Below are 19,016 nucleotides of genomic sequence, written 5' to 3' on the forward strand. Positions count from 1 at the left end.
ATTTGGGCTTTTTTTGCAGCTGCAGCACCTGAGCAAGTTGACCGCAAACTCCTCTGTATCCAAAATGCTCTGGAGTCAAAGGCAAGGCTGTCCGTCCAAACGGGCTCTGTAACACGATCCCAAACACCAGCAGCAAAGCTGGCTCAACAAGGAAAAGTATCAATTTGTTTGAAAAGCAGAGTCCTTCAGAAACGGGTGTCTGTAAAGCTCAGCGAAGTGAAGCTACGTTGTGAATGATTGCTTCTTAAATCGACTAAACATGCTGTTTCATTTTAGCTTCATCTATAAGCCAGTCATGAATCTATTATGTGTTTTTGTTCACTGGGGTTAGATTTAAATGAGGTTGGAAGCTAATAAACACCAGATTAAATCTTTATTTTTATATAATGATAATAAGAATCATCTTTACTTGAGTGGGCTGCCACTCTGCGGCGCCCGTGGAGCATTCTGGGTCGTCTATGGGGTTCGAACCGGCGAACGTGCGCCCTGCTCTAACCACTTATCCGCCTCTCCCCCGTTGTGTTGTGTTTTTCACACACCAGTCACTTACTGACTGAATTAGAAGATGTCATCATCTGTTTTTTTTTTTTTTTTTTTTTCTCTGAGACACGGTTCAACCCCTAAACTTCCCCTCATTACTGATTGTGAAACTCGTCTCTTTCTTGTGGTTTTTCTTTCGGTTTTAAGAAGCTCGTAGCGGGAGGTTTTTGTCATTTGGAGCAGTTTGGATCACCGTGTGTCTCCTTCTTGTTTGAGACGTGGAAGATAAGATGACGGTGAAAGAAGCGAGGGAGCTCTGTGAAATTCAGAAATCGATACCTTTGCAGAGCTTTGGCCGCATTCCTTTACGCTGAGAGGAAGAGTCGGATCCGGGAAGGCTGGCTCCTGGGTCTGCCTCTCGCTGGTCTAGACCGGTTCCTAGGAATCGGGATAACGCGTCGCTCCTTGGAGCCGGATCGTGCCACTGTCTCCTCCTCCTCCTCCTCTTCTTCCTGTACACTCCGTTTCTCCATCCTTCCCTGCAAAGGCTTAACTCCTGACAGCATCCCAGCCCCTGACACAGCTGGCTCCCATCAGCTCCCACAGTAAGATAAGTCTCTGCTCATGCAGCAGCTCCCACATCCCCCCTGCTCCCTCCCATCTCTGGCACATAAGAATGATGTAATTCATTAAACCTATCAGTACTGACAAACAGTGCGGATCTGTTCCTTTATGTGAACGCAGCACAGCTGGAGTTGAGATCAGAGCCATTAAAGAGGCAACAAACAGCCTTGTTTTTGCGTTAGCGTAGATTCTCAGTCATGGAGGTCATTCCAGTTGTCAGTGGTTGGATTGAAAACAGCTTTCTTTTGCCTCCCACTGCCCTGTGATTCAGGATTTCATAACCTTTCCACGTTTAGGTGATATTTATTCTTTACAATTCAACTGAAAAGCTGTGAAAATGTCACCCAGCCTTAAACGAATACGTTGTTGACATAGATTTTAGCGACATTTTAGCTTTAAATCTCTTATTGTCATAGTCACTTAAGTTCTCCAAATATGAGAGATTATAAGGACATCTTTTGGAAGCAACCCTCTTCAGGCGACCTCACAGATTTTCTACCAGATTTAGTTTTGGACTAATCTTCAAGTGGGTTTCCCTCCCATGAAGGTTTGTCTTTTGCAGATCTGGATACATGTTTGGTCTCGCTGTGATTCAGGAAAATTAAATCCAGTTTTAATCTTCGCCTTGAGCTTTTCTTTGTTCTTTTCTACCTGACCGTTTGAGCCCAAACCAAACCGTTCATAATTTCCTCCTAATGGAGTAAAAACCCCAGCTACATCTGAAGAACAGTATCCACATATGTACCATGGCATATGTGGACTCATATTGGAGGACAGTGAACTCGTTGCCATGTTCAAGAAACCGGTTGGAGGTGATTTTGAACTTTGTGACATGGTGCATTATCACACAGGAAGAGATCCTCAGAGGATGGGCCCATTGTGGCCATAAACCACCACTAACCTAGACTATCAATACAAGGCTGGGTGTATCCAGGCTTTTATTGTTCTAGTTTTTATTTTATTTTATTGTTAATTTCTGATCCTGCCATCTGAATGATGAATTTGAAACTCATTCAACCATGCACTACAAAAAGGGAACTAAAAGGGAGTAAAATTAGTGTATTTTTCCTTGAATTGAGCGGCTAAATAAGACTATCTGCCAATGAAATTAGCTTTTTGCACTTAAAATAGGAACAATTCATCTCCATCATCTAATTCCGAGTGCAGGATATCTAATTATCTTACTTTTGGGGTAAAAATACTAATTCCATTGGCAAATAATGTTATTTACCTGCTCAAATCAAAGATAAATACCCTAATTTCAAGAAAATTTTACTTTACCTCTGACATAATTGAGGGATTTTCATGCACGCGACTGCTAATCGAGGGATATTTTCCCCCTTTTTTTGTTTTTGATTATTCTCTGTAAACTGGCGAAATAATATTGTGTGAAAATCCCAGTAGACCATGCGCTGTTGGGGACCAACTTCGTAATTTCTTCCCCGTTCTGATGGACAATTTGAACTTCAGCAAGGGGTCTTCTCCACGCCTAGTGCTGAGTTTTTTTTTTTCCCGTGTGCTTGGCTGATTAGCTGTTGGTCTAAACGAGCAACCAAAACAGGAGCATCCGACATATTGCCCCTTCTACTGACTGATACCGTTGTGCAGTGAGATCCTTTTGGTCCGTTGTGACTTCTCTGCAAAGCGCGGCTAAATTATGCAAATGTAAGGTAAACTCTCGCAGGACTTCATTTGAGGGATGTTCAGTTTGCAATTTTAAGGTTTTCAAACTATCACAACCATACCTTTTTATTTTCGCGACAGGCTTTGCTCTCTTCAGAGCCAAAGTCATCCAGCTGCAGTCTGCTGAAGATGACGATGAGGGAGCTGATCGCTCTGGCCACGCCGTCTGCTGACCAGAACACCGACGGCTCCACCGTGCCTCAGGTAGGACCGCTTTCCTCATGGTTAACGTGTTTTTAAATTCTCCAACGCTGTTTCTAAGTCTTGAGTTCCCCTCACCGCAGGTGCACGCTCTGAACATCCTCCGAGCTTTGTACAGGGACACTCGTTTGGGGGAAAACGTCATTCCCTTTGTCTCAGATGGAATGCAGGCGGCTGTGCTGGGATTCACCTCTCCTGTGTGGGCGGTAAGTCTAAATCCCAAGCGTTTACCTCATAAAAAGCAGTCTGAAAGTCATATGAATAACGCGAGAGTTCAAGAATGCACACTGTTAAAATATCCCTAATTCCTGTTTCCCACCCTTTCTCGCTTTTTTCCAGGTGAGGAACTCCTCCACTCTTCTCTTCAGCACTCTGATCACAAGGATCTTTGGCGTGAAGAGAGGGAAAGATGAACACTCAAAAAAGAACAGGTCTGCTGCTCCTCCTTATCTATATAATGCTCCACTAAGTTTTAACTTTGAAGCCTTGTCCTGTGGAAAAACGGTAAAAGAAAAGTATCTAGGGATTATATACCACTTTGATATAAACAATACAATGAATTAGTTCACCTCACATTTAAAATAAGTATTTGAAATGATCTTAATTCCTAGACTAGATAATAGAAGTAGAGTTGTGTAAAAATTATAACCACCAAGGGGAGCTGTTGTCACGCTGCCCTCACTGAAAACATGCCCGTCTACAGAGATTGACTTTTGCACAGATTCAGGTTTCAGGTTTGCTGCAGGGATGACGATGCAGAAAAAGGGAAGTTTCAGTCAAAACAATCAAATTTGTTATGTATGTTTTAAAGTTATTCACATCCAATAGTAATCACTGTTCAATTGCATTTAAAGCCAACCAGTCTGCATCTAATGATAAATATGTGAATGTTATAGTACATTTTTCAACATTTTTGCACAGAAGTCAACTAAAACACAAACAATATACCATTCTGTTGACTGTCTCTTAGTTAATCACTGTTTGTGTTTTTATTTTACTATAAAACACATCAATAATTTTAGAGGCTAAAGCTTTTGGGAATTAGCATACAGGCTCACTGTCAAAAACAGCACATGACACAGTTAGCAGAGGTTAAGATGTTTACATGATGATCTATAAGTATCACACGCTCAAAATGAGTTTGTCTGGTGTAAACAGCGGTTTTGTTTATAAGTGTAACCATCTTTGTTTTGGTTGAAACCATATTTGCTCTGCTGTGGAGAATTGTTTGAAAGATTGTGGACTGCCTTTTCAGGTTTTCGGAAGAGTCCGGCTTAGCAGCACCTTGTCAAACAACTGCGTGTTTTGAGAGCAGCATCTTGAAATAGACAGCAGGCATGGCTTCAATTGTTTTTCACACACAGAGACACAGATATACAGAAAATTGTCATGTCCAACTACAGTTTAAGCTAGTTGGAGCATAAAAGTGAGCTGCAGCAACATGATTCAGCTTGTGGCTTTTTTTATCTCCACCTTTTTGTTACACTCACTGAAATAACTGGCTGAAAAGTGGAGGCTGTGGTAGAGCTATATTTATTTTAGAAAATATACAACAAAGTTTGATTTCATTTGATTAGGCCAAAGGGAAGCACCACTTTCATCAGGAACTGGACTCTTTCAGACCAACAAAAAATGAAAATATAGTCATTGTTATGTTTTAAATCTCCCTCTTTTAAATAAAAAAAAACAACAGAACACAAAGTTTTTATATTGTCACTGAAACCATAAAAGGTCAAAGTCCCAATAGCTGTTTACAGCTTTGTTTCCACTGTTTAAACTGACAGGACTTCTGCTATCAACATGCTATGCAAATGAATCTTGCTTAAAATGACATGTGTGAAGTCTTGGGTAAATATTGCTCACAAATGCAGGTTGTCAATGTAAATGACATTGACAAACAGCCACTGTTGTTTAAATTATGGTTTATAAAGCCTGTTAGCAAGGACATCAAGACAAATCTGTTGTAGGTAAGCAGTGTTCCTGCTCTGTAATCCTCTATAGAGGCTCAAAATAAAACATTATGGGCATTTGTTGGTAGACAGGTTTGTCAGGGACATAAAAACACTACAGTGAGTTAACTCCCTGGCTGTGAAAAACTAAATTGTGTGTGTGTGTGTGTATATATATATATATATATATATATATATATATATATATATATATATATATATATATATATATATATATATATATATATATATATATATATATATATATATATATATATATATATATAATGTAAAATCGCAAATTTGGGTCGCTAATTTCTACACTGGGAATTAGCCTTGTACAACATTACAGTTGATTTCATTAAGTTTCTATATAGCTTTTAGCTTATTGGTTTGTCACAGTTGGCGTGTTAGCTATTGTTAAAATTAGGGCTCATAGTGATGTTAGCTTAGTTGATATTTTTGGTCTGTAAATTCATCTCTAATAGGCAACACAGATTCTGTACATTGGCTTTGTACAATGTTAAAGTGGCTTTTATCCTGTTTCTGTACAACCATTAGCTTATTTCTTTGTCACAGTTAGCATGCTAGCTTTTGTTAAAGTGAAGGCTCATTGTGAAGCTAGCTTAGTTGATATTTTTGGTCTGTAATTTCATCTCTATTAGGTAACACAGATGTGTACATTGGCTTTGTACAATGTTAAAGTGGCTTTTGTTTTTCTGTACAACCATTAGCTTATTTCTTTGTCACAGTTAGCATGCTAGCTATTGGGAAAAAAATAAAGTTCATTGAGAAGTTAGCTTGGTTAAAATTTTGCTAAATTAGTTACCGCATTTCTACTTAGTAACAGAGATCTGATTGGCCTTGTATGAACCAATTTGGAATTTATTATTATTTTGTAACTTTTTTCTTACTTCTTTGTAGCCCTTGGTATGCCAAGTAATGGTAAAGTGGTGCCTCACTGGTGAGATTAACGTGGATAATATTCACGTTAAGTCTTTTTCCTTGTTTTTTTTTTATTTATTTATATAGACTCAGCATTTGTTCTTGGAGAACATCAGTGAATATTGATAGCATTGATCTAATCAGGCACAGGCACATGTCCAACCTAGGAAGTCTAATTTTCAGTCCCAGTTTCTGGTTAAGTGCTTAAAAAGCAGTCTGTCATCAATGTTTTGAGGCCGTCTGCCTGTATTATTGGGACTTTCTGCTCAGAAGGGATTTTGAGCTCTTTTGGTAATACAGGGCTAACTTTCCCATGGCTTTCTACTCCAGAGCCCTCTTGTCTGGTTCCTTATGTTGTATTTTTACTGGCTCAAGGCCCCTGAACACTGTTCCCCCAGCTGAGCTCGCTCCTGTTTATCTTGTACATTTTCACATGTGGTTTTAGTCTTGTGTCCAACACCTTGTAGAGCTTTCAGATATGTAATGCTCCTCATGGCTTCTTTCTGTTTTGTTTTTTTTTATGTGCAGGCGAGAGAATTTGTTTTGCGATAAATGAGAAACACTAATAAATGATAGTAATAGAAATTAGCTCTTTTACTTGTAGTGATCTGTCTTTTACTGGTCTACAGATTTGCTTTCTTCATGTCAGAGAATTGCAATTGTGCTGCAACGTATTTCTAATTGCATCTCTGGGAGGTTATCTTTTCCACCGTCTGTTGTGCATCTGGTCTCTGTTATTACCGTGAATTTGTGGTTGTGATCTCTGGCAGCAGAAAACGTATTGTGACAGCTTGTCCACTCTAATATTTGGCTCTCTGCATGTGCAGCGTTCTCTTGGTTCACCGAATTATAGAGAGTAAACACATTTCCTGCTCCCACAAACATCATTATGTGTTTTTTTTTGAGTGCCTGAATTTGATGCTGTCTGTGGGAATGCCAGATGTGTATTTTGTGAAACAACTTGCATCCAGTTATTGTTTGCTTGGAGATCATCATCCAACTAAAGCCCAGACTGACGGCTCCCTGCGCTCCATGACCACGGATGGATGTCGATGAGATATCGTCGTGGAGATAAATGCGACTGTAAACAAAGCTGACAGGGTGAAGATTGCTCACGGCATTCCAGCCAAGGCCCCCGTCGGCTTTATCTCAACTCTGCCTCAACTCCTCGCTTTGCACTCTACATGTACATATAGAGTTGTCCAGATTAATGCTGCTGAGGGGCTTTTGAGCGTTTCTGTAAATGTCTCTGCCACGCAGACAGGGCTCCACTGAAAGGATACTCCCTTATCTGTGGAGGAGAAAGTATTCCTATAGGCACCAGTATCATGCTAGTGTGTATGGATTTCATGGATTACAGATCCACTTGCAAGAATATTTCAGACTCCCCATCGAGAAGAGTAGTCGTCTAAGATACTTTTAATGCATCCTGACCACCCACAGCTTAATTAAATGATTAAAAAAAAAAAATCAAATTTTTGGATCTAGGCTTTTTATCTTAAAGAAAAACTAAGTGAATATATTACAATTTTACATTATTTTACTAAAAATAGTTTTGTGAAGAACTAAAGGTGTCTTTTTAAATGGAATATGGTATGACGTCACACTTCTAAAACTGCAGTCATTTATTTTCATTTTTTTAAATTAATCTGAATTCTACTTTTTCAGGAGAAAAATGACTACATAGCAAAAAGTGTATTCTTATTCTTTACTGTACATTAATTTATTGTGAATTCACAGAGGGTCAAAATTAATGTATACATACAACCCCATACACATTTGATCAACTGTCCCTCAGTCAGTCGTACCTTGACAAAAACACGTTTTTATATTTTTCCAAATTCTATTTGCCAGAATAGCAAAATTTCCCTCAGCACAACGCTGCCACCATTGGCTTTAAAAGACTCACTTTGGCTCTTCAAACAGCTCAATCTTTGTCTTGTGTGACCATAAAAGGTTTTCTGCAGATGACATTTGGCTCATCCATGAGGACAGCTGTATTTTCAGTCAAGCTTTGAAGATATTGCAAGGTATCGAAACTGTAAAACTGTAAAACTGTCCTCACTGCGGACAGTGGCACTGGTGTTCCAGTACGTTTAGGTCCACCCTCAGCTTGATGCTGGTTGGTGGTTCCTCGGTTGTTCCTGAATAGCCCGACCAACATCCTTCCATCTAAAGATGAAAACTAGGTCAGTTTGCATTTTGTTTGAAATGAAAAAGCAGCTACAACATGTTGCAATGCAGTACTTGCCCCATACGTGTTTTGTTTCCCCTCAACACCACGCTTTACCTCTTTCCATGTGTCTGTTCCACCTCCCTGTAGCCTCTTGTCTTAGCTGAGGCTTTCTCTTGAGGGAGATCAATTAGGCTTGTTCATGTTAAGCTTGGCATACACTGTATGATTTTTTTTTTTTTTTTTTTTGCCCTTTTTGGGCCGATTTTTCAGTCGTGTTAAAATCTTTTGGATCGGGCCAAGTTTCAGCTTCATTGTGCGTCCTGCGTCGTGTAGCATACAGGGGGTAACGATTAGCCACTCACGACCACCTCCTGATCAGGAATCATGCGGTCGGATGAAAATCAAACGTTTGACATTCATTCGGCCCTGGTCAGGTGATGGTGAGCGCATCCTGCTGTTGGAGCAGAGCTACAAGCGTCTACGAGCCGATTTCCCCCAACCTTGCGCACTGCACATGTGCAAACAAGGGAATTCTTCTACTTCTCAGACCAAAACATAGGAGTGGAGAGAAGCATGGCGGTGGTACGTGTGACATGGAGTCAAACTACGGAGGAGAATCTCGTAGAATCGCCAAGGCAGCACGTTTTGTTCTAGTGAGCCTCATATTTAACAGTGAGCATCGACACATCCATCTTTTTCTTCTTCTACTGTTTACGTTTGGCTTCCGGAGTCCGAGTAGCGCCATCTCTCTATGGGGCTGAGTGCGACGTGTGGTTTTTTGAACGTACGGTGTGAGCAGTCAGGTCGCATCAGAGCAGGGGTGTCCAAACTTTTTGGCACATGGGCCGAAATCATCAAGTCAGAGGTCGTCAAGGGCCACATAATGAATAAATAAATAATGAATAAACAACCAAAAAATTATGTGAATTTTTTTTTTTACCTGCTCTACAAAACATGATCATTTTATTTAACAAATTAGTCATAAATTCAGCCAGAAAGGGATGTGTAAATCAGGGTAGATCCAAAGTTAAAAGGGTTTTTGCTCATTTGTTTTATCAAAAGATGGTCATCCAGTTAGCAAATTATTTTGGGCTTGATAAAAAACAAAGGGGAAAAATTTATTCTTTTTTATTTAGCAACTTAAGAATGGGATTTGGGTCAGTATTTTTTTTGAAAACACTTGCTCTATTTAGCTAATTTTAATAAATGAATTAAAATCTAAATTAAACTAAAGTCTGAATTTGAGAAAATGTCCTTGGACAGATGTGGTCCTGTTTATTAAGAATTAAATAGGATGTAAAAAAGTGTGGTTATTAAAAATAATCACTCTCTGTTTTACCTAACATTTTAAATTGCAAGATTTTCACCTGTCTATAATAATTTTGCCCTAATTAAGAATAAAAAGTTGGCATTTGCATCCACGGCCACCAAATCTTTCTTAAAATGGAGTTGGAAGGCCACACAAAATCAACACAGGGGCCGCAAATGGCCCCCGGGCCGCACTTTGGACACGCCTGCATCAGAGGGTCTGGCCGCACAGTAAGAACAGATTTGGTGAGCTGTGAACTTTTAATCCCTGCGGCTTTGTCGCACAGTTTGAGCTGTATCTGAGTACCACGATTTGAAAATATCGTGCAGTGTATGCCCGGCTTTAGGGGTTTCAGCAGAGGCGCAGCACGCTCGCAGCCTCCGGCCCACAAGCGTGCGCGCACATCTAACAAGGCATCTGCTCTGCAGCCTTCATCTGAAGTGGCCACAGCCCGCTGACCCCAGCAGAACGAGATCATGTGAGAGGAGCACGGAGAGGAAGGAGGCCGTCCTGCAGGTCCCCGCCTCTGCAGAGACAGACCTGGCCTGCACGCTCCAGCCGAGGTCAAGGACGGGAGAGCTGGGCCTATCTTCTCTTTATTGTTGCTTCTTAGATTGTGCACTTTGCACACAAGCAGCATGACTCTTACTATGGGAATTTAGGTGGAATTTCTGGTTGCAAAAAAGAAAAGAAATGTCCTTTAAAGAGATCCGGTGACACCGGTGTTGGAGAGAGGCAGAGTCTACAGGGTTTAGTAAAGAAGAGATCATCAGATTTCTAGACGTTTCCAGGAAGCAGCAGCTCATGAGTGTTTGAGCTACTCCTTCACTGTCTGCCAACGAGGGAAAATGAGATTAAGCGAGAAAGACATGTGTTAGATAGGAGAGAGCAGAAGGGAAAAGTAGGAAAGCAAAGAGCAACAACCGGTACTCTGTTTGACATTCATGTTTTTTTCAGACAAAACAATGTTTTACTGTTGCCAAACACCCAAACCTTGTCTCGCTGATGGCTTTGATCTTGGAGCTTCTCACAACAAATTCAAACCTGTGCACCCAATCCTTGTTTTTTAAAAAAAAAAAAATGGCCCATCATTCCGCTCCAAAATGAGAATGGTTAAAGCAGTCATTAAAAGTAATAGGACAACTGTTTCCACTATGAGTGGATGTAAGCTTCTGACCAACCCCGCCATTTGACCCTTTTCCCTCTCCGTCTAATGAGCTCCGACATTAGAAACGGGGCCCGGCAAACAGACTCTCATTAGTAGAGCACACTCTCACGCAAACGTCCACAAAAACACACCCGTGTTTCTGCTGCGGTTTCTGCACGATCACCCCTGCTCTCTCACATGGTCTGCCTCTGCGTTACAGCCACGTTGAAGAAGGCCTTTGGAGGACTTTCCCCCAGCTAAATGTGCTCGAATGCGTTTTCCCAGTCGCTCTGAGTCGATGCCTGCCATGAATGAGCCAGTATGTGTGGCAGTATCTCCTCAGTCTTGTGATCAAGAGTCGGGTAAAGCAAACCTCTTCCCTCCAGGAGGGGGGGGGGGACTAGATTTAGACAGACAGAGTCAAATAAAACACTTTATTGGCCCTCGGGCTGAATGGTGGTTGAAGCAGCGGGACCGCCGGAGTTAAATATAAAGTTTGTCATTTTACGGTCACGTATGTGTTTCGAGTGAATGCATGGGCGCAGACATGTGACGGTTGTTGCTGTTCAGCGTGCGCACACAACAATGGGAGGGTTTATTTCTGGCTAAGGCAGGGGAAACAAAGATGAAGGCTGGATTTGTTTAGCTCGACAGGATCTGCGACGAGAGCTTTGCCTTATCGGGCCGTCATAACATCAGACCGTAGTGCGACTTGTTTTCTTGTTCCGGGCCTCTCTTGTGCCAGAGACGACTGTTTACAGGCTACCCAGGGCCGGCCTGACCAACGTGGGAGCCCTGTTCTGCATTCTTGGAACAAAAGTTACATTTCCTCCACAGGGATGTTTTCCAGGACTCTTGCTGTGATCATTCTTACTTTGAAAAGATGTTCAGGCTGCTGGTGGTAGTTTCATGGTGTGGAGGGACCCCTTTGTATGGATATGTTGTTTAAATGATACTCAGTTGGTTTCTGTGTATAGTTACTGAACATGTTTATCCTTTTTTTTTTATCCAAATCTACTCTGTTTCTGTTTACTTCAAATCGTCTAAAACTGGTTTCTTGAACACGACGAAGAGTTGAACGTTGTATTAGAATGGGAGATCTGAATGATGGATGTGCCACTAACAAATGGGCATCAAAAGCACGACACTATTAAAATCTGTCAGAGATGTTTTCAGCGTCTTGTTCAGTCCATGGTGTGAAGAATTAAGGAGGTTCTGAAGGTAAACAGGGTCACTGCAAAAAAAGGAACTAAAAGTGAGTAAAATCTTCTTAAAATTAGTGTATTTTTCCTTGAATTGAGCAGCTAAATAAGAATATTTAGATATTTGGACTTAAAATAAGAACAATGCGGTACCGCGCACGTGACGTCACCGTCTCAAGAGCAACGCCCCTTTTGCCGCTTAGGTAGGGCATACAGGAGAGAAAGCACGGATAACCCAGCTATTACAAGCGCAACAGAACCAGCGATATGACCGACTTTACAGCCGTTAAACTTTCCCAAGACGATCTCCCAGGCACACGGTTTACTGGTCGCACTGTCGAAGAACACACCAACCTTCAGCTTAAACGATGGCTTGAGGTTTGAGGGCTTAAAAAGACTGGAAAACTGGCTGAGATGATGAACGGTAAGCTTTGTTTTTTTTTTCCTGCGCGGCGATCATGGCAGCGTCGGCCGTTTTTTTTTTTGTTGTTGTTTGCAATCACCGTCCAGGAATGGGTATATGTTTAATGTTTGTCTCATTTGAAATGTTTTTGAGTAAGCTATCCTGGTAGCAGGCTATCATGTTAGCGCCTGCTACCATGATAGCCTATATGCTGTCATGGTAGCAGGCGCTACTTTATTAACATGTCGGCCACCAAAATACTCTTACCTTGACTTGATGTCGCTGGAATTGGGTCAGGATGTTCTTCGGTTGTGCCCTTTCCTCCGACAAAATGCTTGCTACATATGTACTTGAATTTGGTAACTTTTTCCGGGTTGAACTGTTGTGTAGGCCGACCGCCCCGGTGTGCCAAGCGTACACATTTCTCCTTGGCAGTCTTGAAGAAAACATCCTTCATATGCGGCCGATCAGCGTAACTCGAGTCGCTGTTGCACGTTCCATAGCAACAATGTTTAAAAACCATGGTCTTAGATTTGGAAAAAGCAGTCGTTTACCGAGTAAAACCAAGGGTAACGCATGTCTCTTTTAAAGCAAAGCAGCGGCGGGTTTCAAAAGTTTGCCCCACTGCGTACCACGTGATGTGACGTCATTGTGACGTTGTGTTTCTAAAAATAGCTCGCGCGCGGTACCCCATTCATCTCCATCGTCTTATTTCAAGTGCAGGATATCTAATTATCTTATTTTCGGGGTAAAAATACTGATTCCGTTGGAAAATAGCTGCTCAAATCAAGGAAAAATACACTAATTTCAAGAAAGTTTTACTTACTTTTAGTTCCCTTTTTGCAGTGATGTAAGCAGTTATGCTGTGAAGTGCTGGTGAGTTTATGATTTTTTTTAAAGCTAGAGAAAACACCCTTAGAGTATTTTATCTGGTTTTTTTTTCACTTCAGTTTTTTTATTTTCCCATATTTTAATCATGTAAAAGCACTTTGCATTGTCCTTGCACTGAAATGTGCTATAGAAATAAATCCGCCTCGCCTTATCTGCTTGGAAAAACAAGCCCAGTCTGAATGCTGGCGTGCAATAAGTGTTTGGGCTGCAGACTGTAACTTATCCCTGAGAGATATAATGTTGCACAGAGACATTTGAAACGTGTCAAAAGATGGAAAAAACACGGCTGCTTTTACCAGCAATAACAACAATAACAATCAAAGTTGTGCCTTTACACACATTAGTGGACAATGGGCATGATACAAAATGTGTGCCAGGATGTCACGCCTCTGTTAGAGTTGTGCGATATCAGGGAAACATGTTGTTGCTGAACTCTGCAATGACAATATTTATGATTAACCCACTTTTTTTCCTTCATTACTATGTCCATAGCCGTCTTTATGTGCTTTAACATCTCGGTCAACAAAAATATACAACAAGCGGAGGCATCAAGGCCAGCGAAAGTCCATCTAACTCCCAGATTTACTGTAGGCTTAATGCTGGAATGCAGTATTTGGTCTAAATGTGTTATGGTACTTTTTTTTTTCTTTAAGAGGTACGATTTCTTGCAAGAAATTGTAATGAAAATATGATATTTTTATAATATTGCTTGCCCTAAAATAACCTCAGGAAGATCTGATGATCAAAATGAGTCATTTGTTCGCACACTGGGTTTCCGGTTAAGACTGTGAATTTCAAAAAGTCTGTCTTCACAGAAATGGTGATTAAACTACGGCAAAGCAGGCTAAAAATTGCATTTTATCAACCACTTCCTCCCAACTTTTAAGAGTTTTTATTTTATTTTTTTGGCAGTTGAGGGATTCTTGTTTTGACTCACTCTCAGCCTGGATGCTGGTCTGAGTCAGTTTTTGCTTCTCCTGGTTTCTGTTTTCTTTTTGTGGTGGCTTGGATGAACAACTTGAGATTCAAGCATCCGTTTCCAAATGCACGCATCACAAACTGCCTGTTTGCACATTATTATTATTATTCAGCATAATGAGCTAATATGACAATTTAAAGGTTTCCAGCACTGCTGAGGGTCTCAGAGCAGAGTTCCTGCAGCCTGGGCTGAGAAATAATCAGAGTGGCGTTATTAATGGTGCCTCTCTCCTCCTCTACCTCTGCCCTCAGGATGACCGGCCGGGAGTTTTTCACTCGTTTTCCAGCTCTCTATCCGTTCCTCCTGACCCAGCTGGAAGAAGCTGCAGCCACTGTGGAAAGGTGGGCCGAGTCATATGTTCACTCCTCTTCTGGTTTTGTACTCCAAGCAAAAAGTGTGGGTTGTGCAATCTTTCTTCAACACCGATGTAAAGGTTTTTATAACTATTTTTTTTTTTGCAGATTAAATTCCATCGCTCTGTATTTTGTTCTCATGTGCCTAACAGCCTTTTCCTTATCGCTTGTTCTCTTGACGGGTTATTTGCTCAAAGCGCTGGGCTTTACGGCCGAATAAAGTAAATGTGCTGCTTTGGCTCGGCCCTGTTTTTTTGCAGTGGAGGGTTGAGTCCTCTGAGGTTCATTGGCCTTATCTCCGTCAGCTCCCCCCTTTCTAAAAGCATCGGCGTGGTCCAGCAGCTCCCCGGGCCGCCTTATCTTAATATGGATCCAATTAATTGAAAGCTCTTTCAGACCGGCTCTTCACCATTCCCCTCTCACTCCCTTCGACCCTTGATAAACGTTTGAAAGTTTCCCACGGATCCAGACCTCGGCCGTCTGACTTCCCTCGTCGTTTTCAGTGCGTCGCGCCGCCCAAACAGACCAGCGCTGCCGTGCTATAGGAATACGCAGCGGGGACAGCAGGGCAGCTGTTTGTGGTTTCCGACTGAACATACAGAACGAGACGGCTCCAAAATAGAAGAGAGACCGTCTGAGGTCGTACTTCTCCTTCAATACATAGGCGTCTTGTGTTTTTGAAAATCAGCCCAAACAAAGATCCAGAGAAAATATAGCGCATTGTTATGAACCAAAGAGCAGAAGACAAGCAGAAGAATTAGGCAAGAAAACGCAAACACAGTTAATTAACCTGAAAGAATAGCAAATCTCCTCTGTACTGTATTTAAATATCTATGCACGATGGGGAATGAAGCAGGTTTGATTTGTTTATGCAGGTCTTCACATTCGGTGCGTTATAAATGAACCAAACTGAGTCAGAGTCCATTATCGCAGCACATCAAAGATTCTGGATTGTTTTAGTCGTGTCTATCGGGGCGCGGGTTTGTGTTTCTTTTGTTTTATGAGTAAATAGTAGCTGTACACTAAAATCACTGCTCACTAGGTAGCTTCACTGCAAAAGCAGAACTAAAATAAGTATAACTTTCTTGAAATGAGTGTATTTGTCCAGGTTTGAGCAGGTAAATAAGATGATCTGCCAATGGAATGAGTATTTTGACCCATAAAATAAGATAATTAGATATCCTGCACTTAAAAAAAGATGACGGAGACGAATTGTTCCTATTTTAAGTGCAAAAATCTTATTCCATTGGCAGATCATCTTATTTACCTGCTCAAACCTGGACAAATACACTAATTTCAAGAAAATGTTACTGATTTTTAGTTATGTTTTTGCAGTGTTGGTGTTAAAGTCCCAGCTCAGTACACTTTGATTAAGAGAAATAAATATTTTGATACTTTATTTAGCTGTTAATGAATAATTTATTGAAGAAAATAGATTTTGTGATGTTTTACAACTTCATAGAGAAACTAGTAAATAACTGACTGGAGATTTGGTTAGATTACTTTCAGTTAATTAAGAATAATCAGGTATTGCCCATGCTTGGATAAATCATATAACAATAACACTACCTGAAATTAGTAAACATTCAAATTTTTTTCAATTTTCAAAAAGGGTAAAAATGTTTAATGTACTAAACCCAATGTGGCTGCAAGAAGATCAGTAAAAAATTCTAATTTATGCACTTACTGCTCTAACGATAAATCATTAAAAGCTTTAAATCATTGACCCTAACGTCTGCGTTAACGTCTGAGACTGTATCACTTTGTGGAATGCATCAGCACCACTGCTGTCGCTACATGCATGCTTAGTGTGAGGGATTGCTGCAAAGTCAACGGCACAATGCGAGCGACTGTCCACTGTGTCTACATGCTCATCCAGGAGGAGCGAACTCTGTCAGTCATTGACTCGATGACTCGACGAGTCAATGACTCGTGGCTTGACCCAGTGACTCATTCTCTCGATGAGTCATTGGCACAATATAAATAAACTGATTTGATTTGAATCGGCCTATAACATAATGCAGGGCTCCACCAGTCGGTCCGATTTTCAGTGTAATCTCTCCACCCTGGAAAAAAAAAGCATTGTTGAAATAAATCACTAAAAAGCCTAAATTAATCTCTTGCACTCCAATGATGACGATATGCATCCATTTCTGTTAGTTGTACATCCACCCATGAAAATACGTCTAAATTATTTGAAGAATGCTGCTGAGCTGCCGCTCCGGATCCTGGGGGAGACCGACAGTTGTGTCAGATGTATTTGTTGACTTTGTTATATCAGTGCAGCAATAATCATTTTTAACTCCGCGTGCCCAGGTTTTATCTCAGAAACTATTTCAGGTCAGTCTCCGCATTTTAAACGGCTGTGATTAGTCGCAGTGCTCCGTCTTATCTGCAGCTGCCTTCGCCTCCAAAGAAAACAGCCTCTGTATCATATTTCAGCAATTTTTGAAACGGAGCTGATGATTTATTTGTCTGAAGGGCGAAATAAATGGAAAACTTGAGCTCCAGTTTACTTTACATCCTCTGTTGTTTACGTCTCTGCTACCAAATCCCTTCCTTCTGAGCGAACGTTTCATAATCTTAAGGCCACAGCGTTGTGTTTGTTCTCTTTTTAAAAAGCCAGGTTATAATATCTTGAAACTGTTAAAGGGGTTTAGCGAGACGGCGGAAGTTCTCTTAAATGCCACAAAGCTTCTTTCTTCCTGTGGAGGGTTAATGCTTTCGGCTGCATCCCAACACGGCCCCGCTGCTGGATGTGTGACCTCACATCCTCTCCTGCTGAGCCTGACTGAACTCCGAGTTTAAACATATTTGACCGGCTTCTAATTGGCTGCTATTACATTTCCCATGAAGCCGACGCGAATGGCAGCCGACGGCTCTGTGTTTGTGTTTTGCCGAGTGAAATAATGGAAAGCACACGTTGATTTCACTGGGGGGGGGCTTCTCGTTCTGTGTCTGCGCTGTGACAGGTCTCGAAGGACGCGGCGCTCGCACGCGTTCGGTAACATAAGCAAAACGTTCATATTTACAGAGCTTCACAAGCCGCAGCTGCAAAGCGACCCCTACACTGTAAACAAAAGTTTTTTTTTTTGTTTTGTTTTTTTCTTTCTGACATGATGTCCCCATTTTTTAACTTAACAGGAAAAGATAAAGCAATACGCTTTTAAAGCAAAACATTTCCCTCTTTTTTCTACCTTTTACCACCAGGGAGTCAGAGTAAAAACTGAGTCCTTTGAACACTTTCCTCTGTGACGAAGCTGATGTGTTTTGGGGAGATGAAAAGCTCAGTCCAAGAGGAGTATATGTTTTGGAATGGGGCCTGTTGTAGAAATACAGTGTAATAAAAGACCTCTGCAGTTTATAGTACATGTTTTTGCTACTAAGTTATCATAAAGGGTTTTTAGGTGTTAATGATACTAGGGCTGGACGATAATTCAGTAACAATATATATCAATCGATAGACGTATATTAATGATAGAAAAAAAAAAAGGTCAGTAAAAAGTTCAATAGAATAACAGTTTTCCTTCCTTTTCTAGCCATGTAGATTAATATTAGTCATTACATCCTCCCAACCAATCACAGTCGCAGACCCAGGAACCAAGCTCCGCCTCCTTCAAAGAGTTCAGAGAACACACAAACTTTTTTTCTTGTTTAAAAACTTGCAGGTTTGGCAAAAAGTTGGCTGAATAAAGGGTTGAGTGTGTGTGTGTATCTGTATCTAATAATAAGTCGCTGAGCAACAGCATAAAATGGCCAAGGGTGCACTCAAAATATGTTTTGAATTTATTGATAATTATCAATATCGATCCAATATCAATATTTCAATTTTTTCAATATGCTTTTATTTTTTCTACATCGTCCATCCCTAAATTATGCTGCTTATGAGGCTCTAGCCTTTCGATACTCATGTTGGCATGTTCCAATATCTGTTTGAGAACAATAAATACTTTTTTCTTTTAATAGATTTAAAGTTTAACTGTCTTGAGAGTAAAATTTTATATAGCCAAATATACAAAAAAATAGACCCAAAAAAGTTAAAGAGCTGCATTCCTCTGCATCACTAAAAAAATTGCCAATATAATCCAGTCCTCTGGGTTGGACACGTTGAACTGTCTTCTGCATCTTGTGTTAGCAAGTAGCACAGTTTTCAATTCAGTTTATTTATAACGAGCACCGATTCACAGCAAATATCATCTCAACGAACTTCACACAAAACTGTGAAATCAGTCCAATGATGCTGACAGATTCCCTAAGCATGCATGTGTAGTGGAAAGGATATCTTCCTTTTAACAGGAAGAACCTGGCTCGGTGTAGGCAGCCGTTTCCCACAACCTCCTGGGGAGTTGAGAAGAAAGACACACACAAATAAAATAAGAAATACACATACGCAATTACCTTGGAATACTTTCCACGTTTAAGAAGAAGTATAGAGGTAATCACAGTAGTTGCCTGTTAAGTGTCTTCATCTGGGAGAGAAACTCAGCTAAACAAATAAGCTCTGAGACAGTTTTCAGGTCTATGGGATCACAAGGGCTTGGCGTTACTAATGTTGCTTAAAGCATTTTGTTCGTATACCCCAGAGCACAGGTGGAAAACTCCTGAAGGGCCACTGTCCTGCAAACTTTAAATGTCTCTGCTTCGACACACCTATATGAAATAATTAGGTTATTA

At 40.8% G+C, this 19,016-nt stretch overlaps 1 protein-coding gene across 1 annotated transcript in view; it reads left to right on the forward strand.

Annotated features, from left to right (window-relative positions):
• thada (THADA armadillo repeat containing) overlaps positions 1–19,016 on the forward strand; it is a 136,783-nt gene that overhangs the window by 32,738 nt on the left and 85,029 nt on the right. The window contains exons 24-27 of the mRNA XM_021316329.2: positions 2,869–2,991; positions 3,072–3,194; positions 3,328–3,419; positions 14,241–14,330. Of these exons, the coding sequence (XP_021172004.2) occupies positions 2,869–2,991; positions 3,072–3,194; positions 3,328–3,419; positions 14,241–14,330 (428 nt within the window). The remainder of the gene's footprint in view (positions 1–2,868; positions 2,992–3,071; positions 3,195–3,327; positions 3,420–14,240; positions 14,331–19,016) is intronic.

This window comes from Fundulus heteroclitus, chromosome 22 (genome assembly GCF_011125445.2).
Source record: "Fundulus heteroclitus isolate FHET01 chromosome 22, MU-UCD_Fhet_4.1, whole genome shotgun sequence".
Taxonomy (NCBI): Eukaryota; Metazoa; Chordata; class Actinopteri; order Cyprinodontiformes; family Fundulidae; genus Fundulus; species Fundulus heteroclitus.